Source organism: Notechis scutatus, chromosome 2 (genome assembly GCF_049901735.1).
Source record: "Notechis scutatus isolate UNSWTSFEM ecotype Mainland chromosome 2, rNotScu1.2, whole genome shotgun sequence".
In the NCBI taxonomy this organism is placed as follows: domain Eukaryota; kingdom Metazoa; phylum Chordata; class Lepidosauria; order Squamata; family Elapidae; genus Notechis; species Notechis scutatus.
The window spans coordinates 147,354,108-147,372,519 of NC_142010.1; the positions used below are offsets into that span (position 1 = coordinate 147,354,108).

At 42.0% G+C, this 18,412-nt stretch overlaps 1 protein-coding gene across 3 annotated transcripts in view; it reads left to right on the forward strand.

Annotated features, from left to right (window-relative positions):
- OLFM2 (olfactomedin 2) overlaps positions 1 to 18,412 on the forward strand; it is a 275,974-nt gene that overhangs the window by 234,253 nt on the left and 23,309 nt on the right. For all 3 annotated transcript variants that reach the window (XM_087956555.1, XM_026673848.2, XM_026673847.2), the window contains exon 4: positions 17,786 to 18,005. In XM_087956555.1, coding sequence (XP_087812681.1) covers positions 17,786 to 18,005 — 220 coding nt within the window. The remainder of the gene's footprint in view (positions 1 to 17,785; positions 18,006 to 18,412) is intronic.

Sequence of the window (18,412 nt, forward strand, 5' to 3'; positions counted from 1 at the left end):
TTTCTTTTCTTCACCTTCTATTTTCTTTTTATTTATTTTTAATTTGTATTAGTTTTATAATTACTGTACTCTAATTATAACCCTTAATAAAAATCACTATTTAAAAAAAGGGAGAATTGCTGAATTTTGGTAAATGTACCTGCTCTTTACAATGTGCATTTTTTAGAGCAGGGGTCCCCAACCACCGGTCCGTGGAACAAGTCCTACCGGGCCGCTGGCTTGCTGGGCGCCGCCATCTTGTTTTGATGAAAAAGTGCTTCCGGTGAGGTCACCGGAAGCACTTTTTCATCAAAAAAAGATGGCGGCGCCCAGCTAATGCCGGTACCGGGCCGCGCCATAAAAAAGGTTGGGGATACCGGGCCGCGGCGTAAAAAAGGTTGGGGATCACTGTTTTAGAGTACTGCCATCTTGCCAGGGCCAAACTCTCACTTAACAAAAGGATGGAGGGGGGGGGCTATAGAAGCTATGGCACCATGCGGCTTTACTATATTTGGAAATAATCTAATCCAGCTTTTCAAAAGGACCAAAGGAACCCTTGGCTCATCACATTCGTACGACTGACATACATAGAGTATCATCTGAATCATTGAAGTGACTCTTGACTTTTAGAAGTATGTGAGCACTGACTTTCTGCATTGAAAGGTCTTTTTACAACGAGTAGGATCTGAAGTGGCTATAGTGCTTTCAGGCTGGCCTTCCCCTAGAGTGGGAGAATATGCTGAGGAAGGTGAGCTGGTAAATTGATTGCTTTGCTTTAAAAATGGTTAATATGCTGAAGAAGGTGAGCTGCTAAATTGATTGCTTTGCCTTAGAAAGGGTTGCTCTTGATAATCTCAGTTTGCAGAGCTGACTCATGAATCAGCCAAGGGAATATCATCTCTGCAATTAAAAACCAAGCAAATCAACACAGCCCTTTCTCCCCTCCCTCCAGGCACCTGCAGGGAGAGGTTGGCATTGCTGATAAATGAGCACAGACCATCCACATTCTGGGCCTTTTGCCATTCAATTACCTTTCCTGGTAATTTTTCAAGTCTAGCCAGGGTGATTACAGCCATTTGCTGAGAATAATGGGCATCTGGTTTATGCTTGGTTGAGAGGGGAGTAGCGAGCTAGAGTGTCCTAATGACAGCTGAGAGAGAGTTGGCTGCTCAGAAAGTATCTTGATTAAACCCCAGGCTGCCAGAATCTATATTCCCCTCCGTTTATGTCTGCCATTCTGTGTTACATTTGATTGCATGCAAGGAAAGGCAAGTTTCCCGTGTCACTAGAAGATACTTAAGGTAGCAGTCTCAGGATATCCAACCATCTGAAGATTTGAGCAACGTGGTTAACATTTAACCATTCTTCTGTTCCTTGATCAGCTTTTCCTTGCTCAGTTGGCTTCCAGCTTTCACTCCTACATTAGAGGTAACCCATAGGCCACATAATGTCACCATCTTAATTGGGGTCCTCATGGGCTCCTGGAGTGGGTAGGATCTTTTTATGTTAGGGAGCTGGGGGTGGGGGGTTATTTATTAATTAATCAAATTTATAAGGCTACCCATCTCACAAAAAATGAGGCTAAGTAGTGCACAACAATCAAATATAAAAATATACAAGAGCAATCATAAAAATATTAAAAAAACATTATTAGGAATTAAAATATTATTAAAAAATTTAAATGTACAAACCACAAGCCATGGGGAGAGTGAATATATGAAACACAATGGAGCCATCTAAGGATGTCTCTGATTCCCTGAGACCTCCAGGCTGATGACTTTAAGTTCAGACGGATTCCCAAATGCTCAATGAGTATTCCAACTAACACCCTCCAGTGATGTTTTGGTATTACTAGCCATGCATCTAGTCAGGTAGGGCATTAAGGCAGAGTAATTTCTTCTAGGTTGGAAACAATGGGTTATACTCATTCCATATAAACTCCTTAAGACAATAGGTCTCATGTCTCCATCAGTAATCAGTTCCTCTTAAACCCATATCAATAAGATGCTATCATGACTAAATTAAAATTTAAGTCTGGATCAATCTTTGGAATATAAACACTCCTACGCCACTTTTTAATTATTACTGAAGGAGTAACAGCTAACAATCCATTCCTATACACTTGCTCAAAACATTCACTATCTCTGTCAGATTTCCAGACCAATTCTAAATAAATTAAAATATCAGAAAAGTTTTGTACATCAAGTCATTCCAACAGTGTCCTTCCCTTCATAGAAAGTTCTCTGAACAAGAAGCGTTAGGAATGTAAAATGTTGCCTCTGAAGCCCAAATATTTGGCTATCCTCTGGCAACCTTTAGCAAGTACACTTACACAAGGATCTGCTGTGGCATTGTGAGTCACAAATGGTCAAGCAGCTTGCTCACATAGCCAGACTGACAAAATCAAAAAGTATTCAACCCCAAAAGATAGGAGGAAGCCAGTTAACTCAAACTGACCTGTGATAACTGATAACTACTGATACTTAACTTAGTGTGATTATAAATTATTTTTTCCTGCCAAATGTGATGTACACAGGTCAATTCAATTTTCTCTAATATAAGTTGCAGGCTGCTTATCTAGCATGCTCCTCCGTATCATGCTATCAAGCTGTTAATTAGCTCACACTTTAAACATTTAGCTATGGGAGGAGTGGAAGACAGATTCATGACCCTGACTTTCAGGCTGCAATCTATTTATATTCAAGGTTTTAGTTATCCTAGGCTGGCTGGTGTGCATGTACATGAGCAGATACATACATCCAGGTGTGTTCCTTCTCATTACAATAAGTAGTTACGCTCCACAGAAAGACAACGAAGGTCCTGTCTGAAGGTGCAAGTGCCTATGGTAGCCTTCCCTGATTTAGTACCTTCCAGAAACGAAGCTGTGTTTTTGCAGCCCCAACATATCAGGTGGCACCATGTTAGAGAAGACTGGCCTCAGCGTTTGTCTTAAGGTATATTAATTAAATCATCTCTGAAAAGGTTACATCTACTGTCCAAAAATCCTGGGAAGTAAAGATGCTTCCTGAGTCCTGGAGAACATTCCAGAACCTATTGTAAGAAGCATGGCATATTGTTTGGGAGGCAGAGAGCCAAATTATTTTCTAATGGAAACAATATTCCCCCAAAATCAAAATAGTTCCTAGCTAATAGTACAAATGCCATTTCACTAAACTGCAAAAATTACATACACATACACACTTTATGATTAGGTCAAATATCAGGAATGGACAGCTTATGGAATACAAGTGGCCCTAACAGTTATTTTGTGGTTCTCCAGAGCACTCGAGTTAGCATGATCAAAATTCAAAGGCAAAAATGGCTGATTTCAACTGTATTATGTTTTTCTGGTGTATATGTTGGAATCGAACAAGGGATAAAATTTGTGTGTGTGTGTCTGTGTGTACATGTATGTATGTGTGTGTGTGTGTGTGTGTGTGTGTATGTATGTATGTATATATGTATGGTATTCAGCTTTGTTCGGGTATTTTCCCACGTCATTGCAGTTGTGCTTTTAAAGTTGTAGCAACGTTTTGGCAGAATCTCATCTGCCATCATCAGGCTTCTGTATTGTGTTCGTCTGTGAGTCAGACTTTTACAGTTGTTTCAGTTTTGAAACAACTGTATAGGCAGATGAGATTCTGCCGAAACGTTGCTACAACTTTAAAAGCACAACTACAATGACGTGGGAAAATACCCAAACAAAGCTGAATACCATACATGTAAGTACCCGCGAAAACTTAAGAAAACAAATATGTGTGTGTGTGTGTGTGTGTGTGTGTGTGTATGTATGGTATTCAGCTTTGTTCGGGTATTTTCCCACGTCATTGCAGTTGTGCTTTTAAAGTTGTAGCAACGTTTTGGCAGAATCTCATCTGCCATCATCAGGCTTCTGTATTGTGTTCGTCTGTGAGTCAGACTTTTTACAGTTGTTTCAGTTTTGAAACAACTGTATAGGCAGATGAGATTCTGCCGAAACGTTGCTACAACTTTAAAAAGCACAACTACAATGACGTGGGAAAATACCCAAACAAAGCTGAATACCATACATGTAAGTACCACAAAACTTAAGAAAACAAATGTGTGTGTGTGTGTGTGTGTGTGTGTGTGTGTGTGTGTGTGTATATATGTGTGTGTTTTCTTAAGTTTTCGCGGGTACTTACATGTGTGGCCTTCAGCTTTGTTCGGGTATTTTCCCACGTCATTATAGTTGTGCTTTTAAAGTTGTAGCAACGCTGAAATGGCACCAAAACCCTAGCCACTATAGAAAATTCCAGCCACAGAATCATCAGAGAAGCCATAGAGATTGAAAAAAGACCAGAAAGCATGAACAGAAGAGATGATTCCACCAGGCTGTCAATCATTTGGAAGCCTGCACTCACAAACAAAAAAATCTCCACACCACAAGCCAGGCAAACACCTGGGCACAAACAGATCCCCCCTGATACCTCCAGCTCAAACACATCCCAACCAGGCACCCAGATGAAACCCAGCTTCCTAACTAATGATAGCCGTCCATTTACCCGAAGCCAAGCTGCACTAAAGACCTCCAATAAAGTAACACAATGCTGCCAGCCAATCAAGATACAAAAAGAGCCAAAAAACAGACAGAAGATATTAGAGACACCAATCAAGCAGAACACAGCAAACTCCGAGACCAATAAACACAGACCAAGACTCCCAACCAATCAGGATGAAGAAAAAACCATTCTGGCACAGCAATAGGCTGCCCCAAATTTAAATCTGAAACCACTGTAAAAGTCTGACCCACAGACGGACACAATACAGAAGCCTGATGATGGCAGATGAGATTCTGCTGAAACGTTGCTACAACTTTAAAAGCACAACTATAATGACGTGGGAAAATACCCGAACAAAGCTGAAGGCCATATATATGTATGTATGTATGTATGTATGTATGTATGTATGTATGTATGTATGTATATATGTATGTATGTATGTATGTAAATTTTCACGGGTGCAGGTATGCAGGTTTTGGCATGTTCGGGTCTTTGCTCATGTAAGATTGAGAGTATCTTGGCAACGTTTCGCCGAGATCCCACTCGCCATCTTCAGGCTGGTGCTTTCGGCTTCGTGCTTGTGCGAGCAAAGCGTGATTGGAGCTGCTGTCTCTCTATAAATAACCTATACATGGAACACTTTGAAACCAACGCTCTAGACAAATCCGAACACAAACCCAAACTCTGGCTTAGATATGTAGATGACACTTTCGTAATTTGGCCGCACAGGAAAGAAAAACTGGACAACTACCTCACACATCTCAACAGCCTACACCCCAAAATACAATTCACCATGGAAACAGAAGCCAACAACCAACTTCCGTTCCTGGACGTCCTAATTTACAAAAAAAACAATGGCTCCCTAGGACACACCATCCACCGGAAGAAAACACACACCAACTGCTACTTAAACGTACAATCCCATCACCACCCTGCACAGATCAACTCCGTAGCCAAGACCCTCATCTCCAGAACCAAACGCCTAGCTGACAAAGACCACCTGAGAACAGAATTACACACCCTCACTAACGTATTAATTTCCAACGGATTCCAAAGAAACACAATTACCAACCTAATCCTAAGGGAGACACCCCCCAAAAAAACCGAGACACAGAACAGGACAATGGTATCGCCCTCCTCCCCTACATCAAAGGCACCACAGATAAAATCAGCAAAATTCTCCACAAACAATATCAGAACAGCCTTCGGCACTGACCAAAATATAGTCAACATCCTAAGAAACCCCAAGGACAAGATCCAGCTAGAAAACCATGGAGTTTATGAAACAATTGCAACAATTGCCCAGCCACATACAATGGACAGACCAACAGGAGAATAAGTGCACGCATCATAGAACACAAGAACGCAGTCAGAAAGGAAGAAAATACTTCCTCCCTTTTCCAACATCTTAAAGCCACAGGACAGAGCCAGCACACCACACCTCCCCACTGGTATTTATAGAGAGACAGCAGCTCTGATCATATATATGTTTGTTTAAGCGCAATGGTCTCCCTCACAATTTAAAATGCCAATTTTTTTTCTCACTTCCCAAAACCATTGTGTCACCAGCCATTTTCCATACAGTTCCCCAGACTCAAACCAAAACAATGGAACTATACAAGTACAGTTGCACACTCCAGCCTTAAACAATATTGGAAGGCAGTGGAATTTTCATTGTCAGCCTGCATCTTTTAGCAGTTGGCATTTTTGCTTACCTCCAGAATTGCCGTATTTGGTTCCAGCATAGTAAGCATAGGAGAGTCAATTTCTTTTCTCTAAAAGGTATTCTGGTATCAAAAAACGTTACATTTTGCATTATTTGAGCCTCACCTGAATTCCTACAAAAATGGAATTCAATGGGTATTATTCCCAAGGAAAAATGTATAGAGCTTCACTCTTAAGCTGCAATTCAGTCCATTCCTTCTCAGGAATTTACTTGGAATTCACAGAACTTGAATTCACAAAACTCAGTGTAATTCACTTCTATCATTTCTTGGAGATAAATGTGAACTGTGAATGACTTGTAACTCTTACATTCCTAGAAATCTGAATATAAGATATGTAAGTAATTAGAATAACTGTACAACCACAAATTGGTCTCATCTATCTATCTATCTATCTATCTATCTATCTATCTATCTATCTATCTATCTATCTATCTATCTGTCTGTCTGTCTGTTGTGAATCAATAAAAGTGAATAACCTAAATGCAAATTAGGGGTTGAAAACCTGCACACTTGATTGGCCCTTATACAACAACTTGGGATTGGGCCAGAACCAGTCCCTGATTGGCCACTTTTGGGACTGTCCTTATTGGTCAGTAGTTTGAACCTGTTGCACATTTTCATTGGTTAATAAGGCAGCAGCTAACCCTATAAAAGAGTTAGCTGCTGCCCACAGCATTGCTCTGTTATGTTCTATCACTTTATTAAAGAGTTGAAGTCACTGGTCAGATGTCTGGTCTCCGTTATTCTCCATACTTAACACTGGCGACGAAGGTGGGATCCGGAGACCGAAGAGCTGACTAACCTACAGAGCAACTAACAGAGCACGTGGTCGAACACGCACCATCAACGGCAACATGGCCAGCGGTGCCGCACCACCCGCCTCCATTCAACCCAGAAACCGAAGACTGGGAGGCCTACATGGATCGGTTCCAGATGTTTCTGAAACCAACAATTTGAAAGATGCGACAACCGGCAAAAAGAGCTATCTTTCTAACTCATTGTGGACCAACCGTGTTTAAATGGCAAAGTCGCTTGCCAAGCCAGCAGAGGTAAAAGAAATGGACTGGGATGTCCTCGAGCCGTTACTACGGGCTCACTACGCGCCCACCGTGCCAACCCTAGTAAGAAGACACGAATATTACCAGAGGGACCAACGGAGGGCGAAAGCCTTGCCAATTACATCGCGGACCTCCGGAACCTAGAGGCCTCTGCGGGTTCGCAGACTTACAAGAAGCCCTCCGGGACCGCCTGGTTCTGGGCCTAGAAGACGGTGCTATCCAGAGCAAAATTATGGCTAAGGGGACATCAGCCTCACCGATGCCCTTAAAGAAGCCTCGGCAGCGGAGGCGACAAAGAAGTCGGCAGCCCAAATGCGCCGCACCAACGCACCGCCACGTGAACCGCCAATGATACCTCGCCTCGCTCAGAGAGACACCCGGTATCAACTCACCACGAAGACCTAGAGTCCCCGTCCGACAGCGATGAGGAAGAGGTCAACCGACTTCGAACGGAGAGAGACCAGTCCACACAACACTCATTTCGACCGTGTGCCGGCTGTGGAGCAAATCACCCACGATCCGGCTGCAAATTCCTCGACGCACTTTTTCCGCCATTGCGGGAGACGCGGTCACATCGCAAAGGTTTGCAGAAGCAAACAGAACTCCAAACCCGACAGGCTGAATTCCAGTCTTCAGGATTCTTCGGCACACACCGAGAAAAATTGAACCACTCCTACAGAAACAAGCCGCCCACCACTTCCACCAGGCGTGAGGAAACCCGGCGGGAAGAGACCCACCAAACAATCACCATAGGCCACGCTACATCCCTTGATGCCGGGAAAATCCGAGTAAAGGTCGCCATCGAAAACAAACCTTGCGTGATGGAGGTAGACTCGGGATCTTCCCTCTCGATGGTGTCGTGGAAAACGCTCCAACAGCTTATTCCAACGATTCGCCGCCAAGACCTTAACCCTCAAAGGGTTATACTCAAGGACTATCAGGGCAACCGAATCCCCGTCGCCAGGTCCCGCAGATTCCAGGTCTCATTCAAGGACCGCACCGTCGCACTACCACTGACTGTCGGGATCGAGATAGGCCTAGTCTTCTAGGCCTTCAATGGTTCAGGCCGCCGGAATTACTGTAGCCGGAGTCCACAAGGCCGAAAGCGCCGATTGGGAAGAAGCACTCGTGCAAGAATTCCAAGACGTTTTGAACGGACTAGGCAAGTATAAGGGGACCCCAATCTCGCTTAACTTGAACCTGAAATAGCACCCATCCGCCTTAACCGCGCCGGGTGCCGTCGCCTTAAAACCTAAAATCGACGAACAACTCGATAAGCTGATAGCGCAGGGCGTACTGGAACCCACCGACCACGCCCGTTGGGAAACCCCGATAGTGACGCCTATCAAGCCTGATGGGTCCCTAAGAATTTGTGGAGACTACTGGGCCACATTAAACCACGCACTGCAGCAAAGTGCTTATCCAGTACCGGTAGTGCAACATTTACTCCATTCCTGGGCGGCGGAAAGTTTTCGCCAAACTAGATCTAGCCCAGGCATATCAACAATTGCCTGTAGACCCAACCACAGCCGAGGCGCAAACGATCGTAACACATAGGGGCGCATTTAAATGCAACCGGCTCCAATTTGGAGTAAGCGTCGCCCTGGAATCTTCCAGAGTTTAATGGAAAGGTTGTTACAAGGGATAAAAGGCGTTGTCCCATATTTCGACGATGTACTCATCAGCCGCACCTAACAAAGACATCCTAGAAAAACGACTCAGAGAGGTTTTATGAAGATTCCAAAATGCAGGCCTCAGAGTAAAAAAAGATAAATGCCACTTATGTACCAAAAAGTAGAATTTTGGGATACCTCCTGGACAGCCAAGGAATTCATCCCAATCGAAGACAAATTACGAGCAATTAAAAAGGCACCCACCCGAGGAACAAGGCAGACCTACAGGCGTTCCTTTGGACTTATCAATTTCTATAATGTGTTTTTACCCCAAAGCAACAGTAGCTGAACCATTGCATAGACTATTAGACAAAAAAGCAACGGGTTTGGGGACAACGGGAACAACATGCTTTCCAACAAGTAAAGAAATTGCTAACTTCTGATTCAGTACTTATGCAGTACAACGAGACTCTGCCGCTCACTATCACGTGTGATGCATCACCTTTTGGGGTTGGGGCAATTCTGGCCCACGTGTTACCAAACGGAGCGGAGGCCCCCATCGCATTTTTTTCGCAACCTTAGCTAAAGCTGAACGAAATTATAGTCAGCTGGATAAAGAAGCTTTAGCTATTGTTGCTGCAGTTAAAAGATTTCACGAATATGTTTATGGCCGTGCGTTTACAATAATCACTGATCATAAACCGCTACTGGGGATCATTGCGGGTAATAAACCAACCCCGTATATATTATCCCCCAGAATGACCCGTTGGTCTGAATTCCTGGCGCCTACAACTACACCTTACAACACCGCCCGGGAAATCGATTCTCCACGCCGATGCATTGAGCAGAACACCGCTCCCAGCCGCTGTTGTGGATCCAGCCCCAACCCTCTCAACACTACAAATTGAAGCTCTACAGGCATCACACTTGACGGCTAGAGACATTGCTTTTGAAACGAAACGTGACCCAGTTCTGCAACACATACTACGCTGGGTTGAACGGGGTGGCCGACGGACCAAATTGCACCTGAATGGGTGCCTTCAAAGCCCGCCAAACCGAACTGTTTTCCCAAAAGGCTGTATTTTGTGGGGCGATCGAGTCGTAATCCCTGGCAAATTGCAACAGACTGTGTTGGCGGTATTGCATGAGGGACATCCGGCATTGTGCGGATGAAATCACTCGCACGCAGCTATGCTTGGTGGCCGGGAATCGACAAAAGAATCGAGGCCTGGGTCGCACGTGCCACGTTGCCAGGACGTCAGCAACGCCCACCTAAAGCAAGCCCAACCGAATGGGAACGCCGAGGGGACCGTGGTCCCGTATTCATATTGACTTTGCGGGGCCTACCAAAGGTCACACTTTCCTGATTACTGTCGACGCCTATTCTAACTGGCTCGAGATTCATCGAATGCACACAACTACAACTGACTCAGTTATTAATAAATTAAACAGACTATTTGCCACACACGGGTTTCCAGACGTGTTGGTCTCGGACAACGGCCCACAGTTCACTGCATTGCCCTTTGAACAATATCTTGCTGATCAGGGCATCCGCCATGCGCTAACCTCGCCCGCGCACCCTGCGGCGAATGGACGTGCAGAACGCATGGTACAATTTGTGAAAAAGACCCTGCACAAAATGGAATTTGGCAACATCGACAAGAAAATCAATCAAATCCTCTTATTGCAGCACATCACGCCCCACAGCATGACCAACAAAACACCCGCTGAACTTCTTATGGGCCGGAAAATACGATCGCACCTTGACCAGCTCCACCCCGCTTTCGCAGACCGAAAAACCTTTCGGCTCCAGCAGCAAATGCCGGAATTTAAGGTAGGCAATTTAATCTTTGCCAAAACTTTTCCGCGACCTGCTATGGATACCCACAACCGTTACCCACCTCACCAGGCCTAGATCTTACCGCCTGCTAACAGCGATGGGAGGTGTGGAAACGCCACATAGACCAGCTCCGATCGAGATTACCACCCAGCGGCCATGACTTCCCGGTTCACCAACTCAAGGGGAGGGAGTATCGAGGAATTGACTTTGATACAACTAATAGCAGGTCAACGGGAGCCCTACAGCCCAGCTAAGCACCGGAACGTGAAGCGGGAGGGAGTTGATGTCTTCAGGGAACTTTAACACGGGGAAACCGAACTGCAAAACCCAAGAAACACGCAGTAGCAGAGACAACCACAGTGAAGGCAGCACGGAATCGCTGGTGCAGCGAAATAGAATTTAACAAAGGTCATCCAAACGCTCCACTGGAACCGGACATTAGACAAAACCCGTGGAGCCTCGAAATCATCCAGGCAGACCAAACGGCCTGCCTATCTTGAGGATTTTATCACAGCTTCCCTCAAACGGAACCCAAGGGGAGGGGTGTTGTGAATCAATAAAAGTGAATAACCTAAATGCAAATTAGGGGTTGAAAACCTGCACACTTGATTGGCCCTTATACAACAACTTGGGATTGGGCCAGAACCAGTCCCTGATTGGCCACTTTTGGGACTGTCCTTATTGGTCAGTAGTTTGAACCTGTTGCACATTTTCATTGGTTAATAAGGCAGCAGCTAACCCTATAAAAGGGTTACTGCTGCCCACAGCATTGCTCTGTTATGTTCTATCACTTTATTAAAGAGTTGAAGTCACTGGTCAGATGTCTGGTCTCCGTTATTCTCCATACTTAACACTATCTATCTACTGTATCTATCTACTGTATCTATCATCTACCTCCCTATCTCATTTATCAACTATCATCCCTCTCTCTTTCTCTCTCTTTCTCTCTCCCTCCCTCCCCCACCTCCTAACCCATCCATTCATCTACATGGTACTGGTAAGAAGATGGACATATAACATGTAAGTAATTTTCCACTCCAAATTCTTCTCAGATAATAGATACTTATTTGGCTTTCTAACTGTAGATTTTCTTATGTTCTCCATTTAAGTACTAATTAGTTTTTTCAAGATCAGTATAGTTGACTTCTGTAAAGCAAAATAGGAGATAGATTTATGCATGTAACTATAGCCTTTCCTCATTACTAAATAATAGGGCTACCAGCCTATTCTTCAATCAGCAGAAAGCTGAATTAGCCTTAAATTTACGATCACCATTGTTGATTTCCTATCTGTTGTTCTAGTGATTGCAACACAGTTTGAAAAGGACTGTCATGAACAATGTCAATGAATTGTATTATCATTCATTGTTTATTTCTCTCCCCCCCCCCCATTGGAGAGCAAACTAATTATAAAAATTATAATGAAATCTATTACATTAATAGTTAATATTAAGGCACCTTATTGGCTTTCCTGGTTTCTTGGGCTGTAAAAGAAAAGGGGGGAGATTATACTTGCAAGATTGATAGCTTTGCAGGATAAACCAGATAGGAATCACAACTAGATGAGCTAATTTTATAATTAAGTAAAGTAATTACTTAATTACTTTAAGTAAAGTATAAGTAAAGCTACATTGACATAATCTTGCAAGTCTGAAAGTACAGTGCAATCCTACCACACACCCCTCTTACAACAGTCTAAGAAACTAGGGAAGATCTCTTCTGTCCACTATCCAATTGTGGGCTATGCTATATCTGGCCCTTGGCAGCATTTTTTGTCCAGTCTCCCAAGATCTTTCCCACATACTATTATACCTGTGGAATTGATTTCTTTGGTCTGGTCTGGTCTGGTCTGGTCTGGTCTGGTCTATGTAGTGGGACTAATAGTACTTGGATCAAACAAATGTTTTGTTTTGGAATTGAACCACCCAAAATTATCTGTTCCATGGAAAAGTTCCTTGGGAAAATTCATGCACAGAATGTTCTGGACATTTCTAATTATGAAAATTGCTATGCACCTCCATGCCTGAAAAGTTTTGGTAGATAAGAGCTCTACAGTTAATATCTAGTAAGTTATTTCTCTCCACCAGCCCTAATTTTAATTAATTTGTAGCTCCATACAGGAAAGAGGAGTTCTGTGATAAGGTATTTTATTCCTTTCTTGATATTAATGTTCCAGAAGCTGGTGTGTCTTCAGAAAGATTAACTGTATTCGAAAGAAAATAGACATTGACTTTTAGTCTAGAGCTGGAAATGTGCTTAGGATGACCCTTAACATAGGCTTCTCAATATCAGAAGAAAATAGCAGGTAGTATTTCTAAATTTTACATCTTTATTGCCTCTCCGGGGAGCTGATTCTTGCTAGTATTATAAGCAGGATGCCAAATAATCTATAATGTGGTTTCAGAGGCTCCTCTCCATTACACAAAAAAGAAAGAGGTATGATTTGTTATTTCTTGATAAAGACTTATAACCTATAATGGACTGGCTGGCATCCTTATTTTGAACCAGCGGAGGGAGCCTATCTTCACTTTAGTCTCACTTACCATCCTGAACAAGTGAAGAAAATGATTCAACTTTTAGACTATGCTCTTGAGCTGCTTGTAAAAATGAAGTTAGCTGAGCACCATAATAGTTATTAACTTTGAATTGGGAGGCAAATAATGCTTCTGCATGTTTATGAAGCCATCTGTATTCTAGGAGCTTGGTGGCCATAGTAAACAATGTATAATAAACCCATTGATCTCCATTAGGGGATGGAAGGAAGGGAAAAAAAACATTTATGTGTTTGGGTGAGAAGAAAGCTGAAATAAGTTTAGTTATTAACCCAATTTCACACACACACACACACACATTCTAATTGCTAAAATCCTACTGGAGAGGCATTCACACAGGTTCTAATCTTTTTTCTTCATGGCAATAATTCATTTACTCTACAGAAATAGTCTAGGAGGAAATACAATCTATGCTCAACAAGCATATGGATAAGTTAAAATGGCTTATGAATCTCATAGAGCCTCATGACTTAGATAGAGCAGAGAAGCCAAGTTATTCTATTTCAGGATAAAATTTAAGAGGTAGGTTTTCATCATTATCAGATGATGAAGGAGACATTCCAGGTATCTTTTTATGTTGCCAGCAGAATGTCTAACATGCTGACAACATTCCAGACTTAGGGTCATTCCATATCTAAACCAATATTTGTCTGTTTTTTATAATTTTTCCCTTTGAAATCTAGTTTGATACCATTATTATACTGGAAACATCCATATCAGTTCTGCAGGTGAAAGAATTGAGTGGTCCTTGGTAGTCTCTGGGCTTGGTAGTTTTCTTGCAGACATTTCATTACCCAAACTAGGTAACATCATCAGTGCTTATAAGGAGTGGAGTTTGCTCTCAGTTTATATTCTAGTGTAGCCGTGTCAAACTCAAGGCCCGGGGGACAAATCTGACCCATGGAGTGCTTAGATCTGGCCCATGGGGCTACCCTGGAAACAGAGAAGGACCAGCCCTCATGCCTCTACCAGCAAAAACAGAGCTCGGGGGGGGGCAGATGGCCCTCCTGTGCTCCATTTTTGCTGGCCGGGGGTTGCAAGAGGCTATCAGAAACGAAAGTAGAGCTTGGGAGCCCATTTTGCTGGCAGAGTACTTGGGCCGCCACAGGCACCCCCAACATGAGTGATGTCGAGCTGGCCATGACCACAACCCTGATGCGGCCCTCAATGAAATTGAGTTTGACACCCCTGATCTAATGGCTTCCCCTGTCAACGTTGATGGGAGTGGTCTTGGAAGTTCTTTGTTTGGGCTGTTTACTGTTTGTTTGTCAGTTCCTTGATTGTGATATTATTTACTTCATGATTGTTGGTCTGATATTAATCTTGGAGCTAATATGTGCTCTTTTGGGTGCTAATTGCTGGTGGGAAGATGGCTTGATCTTTTTGTTTGCTTTTTGGCTTGTTGATTGTCTCTTTTGCATAGCCTGAATATATTGTTTATGTCTATATCTCTATTATCTAATTGTCAGAGTAGCAGGTTTCTAGAAATTCCCTAGCATTTATGGACTTGGTTTGGCCTAGGATGATCACTGGATGCATTGGAGAAGAGGATCAGTGGGTGCAAAGGGCAATCATATATTTACTTGCTTGGAATTATCTGCAACAAAAAATGATGTTCTCCACAGGCTTAACACTTATACAGACATTACAGTGGTATGAAAATCAGCATAGATTAGGCTTTTTTATCTTGGCTACAAAACTCCAGATAGCCAGGTTGGAACAAAGAGTTTATACTATCTACTAGTGGCCAATCAGAGTTTTAAAGCCCTGATATAGTAGCCTGAGCATAGATTTTAAAAAGTAAATATTGCTGGCTGTGTTTAGAATAGATTTAAAAGACACTGTAAAGTGTATTTGAAAAATGGTGTACTGGCAGTCTGGAAAGCCTCATAGAAAAGTTGTATCTTATTGCCATGTTTTCAACAGATGCTTTGTGTCACTATACTCCTTCCCAGTTGCAGCAGTTTGCTAAATTTCTATTTATAATATCTATCTTTTGGGAGTTAGATGATGCACAATAATGTAATACATGAGTGTGATTGCTTTGAAACAGATGGGCATAAATAAAGTGTGTTTTATTGTACATGATATTTTCCCCTTGGTTTTTCCAGGAAGTAATTCTAATTAAACCAGTAGAATATATATTAAAGGCTTTTGGAGATGGTATTAAAATATGTTACATATTTTTTACTCTTTCTGTAAAATGGGTATGAGGATAGTAAATTTATAGAGTCACATTTCCTTTCAGGTCTTCTGCTAATTGAAAGTTCTCATTACAGCAAGTCTCTGTTCCTCCTATTTAGATGTTCAATTTTATTTTTTAGAATTTTCCATATTTTCCAGCTTCCTAATAACGAATAATGATGAATTATCAGTATGTTTGTATTCTGGGTTGACCTTATTTATTGGTTGTTTTAATTGTATTGTTGCTGTTTATTGGTGCTCCCTGGCTTAGGTTGCGGTTTAAGTTGATGTCATCCATTTTAGAGCCGTCTTTCTTACAGGGAAATAATGAAGTATGCATAAAGACATTCAGTACACTGGTTCAAATCAATAATCTTGCTGTAAAATAAGAATACTAATTTTCACAGTGGTATTTCTTCACTAAACATTAGGTACATTAGATAAGAGCGCAACCTAAATTTATCAGTAAGTTTTCATTCTAACATGTGTTTCCATATGATATGTCAGGTCTTTCTCTCTCTTTCTTTCTTTTTCCCTCTCCCCATTTCTCTCTTTCTCTTTCATAATTTTTCTGGAAACTTTGGAAAGAACATGAATCAAGCTGACCTTTGCATGAACATAGGACTACTTCTGAAAATTCATAGTAAATGTCATGCTATTATTGTAAGTTTCAAAGGAGAAGTCGAATTGTAAACAAAGTAATGTTGAAGGGAGAAAATGGTTGATTTATATCAATCATAGGAGTGTCTCCAAGATTCTATGCTTTCCCAAGGCATAGCTCTCAAGCCTTGTTTACTGGAGATAGTCCAGCATTGTTTTATTGGCTATCTGGTCCAATTCTGATTTAAAAGTGACTGTAAACTGGGAGAGCTAGCCATACAGTTAGCAGACAAAGAACAGTTTGAATAGGTACACACAATACTTGATTCCATCCATTGCATTTCCACTGAGTCTGAAATACTGTTTTTCAAATTTGGTTTTTATATGTAGATCAGCACATGTTAACGTTTGGCAAACCTGCTTTCTCTAATCTTTTCTTTATTAGCAATACATATATGTTCATTATACTTGTATACTTACATAAAGCGAAAGTGAAGCTTAGGGGTAAGGATTTCTTATGTGTGTTTGTGTGTGTGTGTGTGTGCGTGCGTGCTCATGTGCCTATGTACATAGGTGCATATATGCAAACTTGACTGAAAAAAACAGGAAGGCGGATATGGATTCCATGAGTAGAATGTCCAACCTTAACTTTAAACTGGGCTATAAAAAACAAAGACAGTCCCAGAATTTTATTTGACAGCCTTTTCTGTCACTGCTTTCACATTGTGAAGTGTTCTACCCCCTGATATGAAGAAAGTCCCCAATCTCTTGGCCTTCCTGGTTAAATCTTGGCTGTCTGGCTTTGCGTGGAGGGCACAGAGGCCCTCTCAACTGTGGGACTGACTAGTCTCATGAGATACCCTCCCCCCACCTTGTAATGACCAAAATTAAATGGCTGTCTTTGGATTTTTACCCTTTTGATGTTTAATTGCCAGTAGTCTATCATTTTAAATTTTTTAATCCTAATTTAATTTTAATGTTAATTTATATACATTGTTTTATTTATCTGTTATATTTCACTATACACCAGACAGAACTCCTCTTTGAGGGAGATGAGCAGTTTAGAATTAAGTAAGTAATTTAGGATGGAAGGAAGGAAGGAATTCACCTAAAAGGATCTTGAGGTGGAAAAATATCTTATTAAGATAATATTCATAAAATGAACCCTAAGATTTAGTAAACATTGCAATGCAACCTTTGGAAGTTCCAAGAACTCTTCACTAAGTAATAAAAATGACCTGACTTCATGAAGAATACTTGGAAAATGCAAAATATATATATTATTTTGCATTCCTTTACTGTTCTTTGAAAAGTATTGGAAAAATAGTTCATTTTGAAGGAAGCCATATTTAGCTGACTGCACTTTCAACTGTCCTATTCCTGCCAGAAGGGGAAGGAATTATGCATTGTTTCATTGCTTATTTTCTCCTTATTTTCAGTTCATGTAGGACGTATGCTTTGCATCAAAAACTCCAGTCTAGTAAAGAGTGCAAGTTCCCATGGTCAAATCGTAACAAAGTCAGAGTTTTTCAATAAGAGACTGGACTGCCATCTAATCAGAAATGGTGTAGGGTCTCCTGCTTGGGCAGGGAGGGGTGGGGTTGGACTAGATGACCTACAAGGTCCCTTCCAACTCTGTTAATTTAAAATGTGACCGTGTTACACTCCTCCTTTTGCTCCCCTTCATTGGATTTTTCTTGTCTCCACTTGCAGGAGCTCAAGGACAAAATGACGGAACTGATGCCTCTTATTCCTGTATTGGATCAGTATAAGTCTGACACTCGCACCATCGTGCAGCTCAAAGAGGAAGTGAGAAACCTTTCAGGCAGCTTGCTTCAGATCCAGGAAGAGATGGGTGCCTATGACTACGAGGAACTCCAACAACGAGTGCTGATTTTGGAAGCTCGGTTGCATGCTTGCATGCAGAAGTTAGGTAAGACATTCCGAGGTTTTTTTTTCTCTCCTCTTCGATGAGCTGAGCCACCCTTTGCAATGCAGCATGCATTCCAGCCTTTTGGGGATTTCTTTACACCTGAAAGAAGTCCAGTTCTCCTTCACAAATTGGACATAGATCATGATGGTTAAATGAAAGCCTGTTCATCTCGTGTAGGTCTTGGTTGCAAGAAATATAGTCAAGAGTTACAGGTAGCTTACTCTGTTGAAAGAAATATCCTTCTGGGTTCAGTTCCAAGTGGGGAAAAAGACACTGGAAACATGGAGGCTGCTTGGAAGGTTTAATGGTGGACAGGACCACGTGGCCTGGAGCTCCAGAATGAAAGGGAAGAGATTGATAAAAAAGGACTGAGGTGCTGAGAGTGCCTAGGTTTTATACCCTCTGTT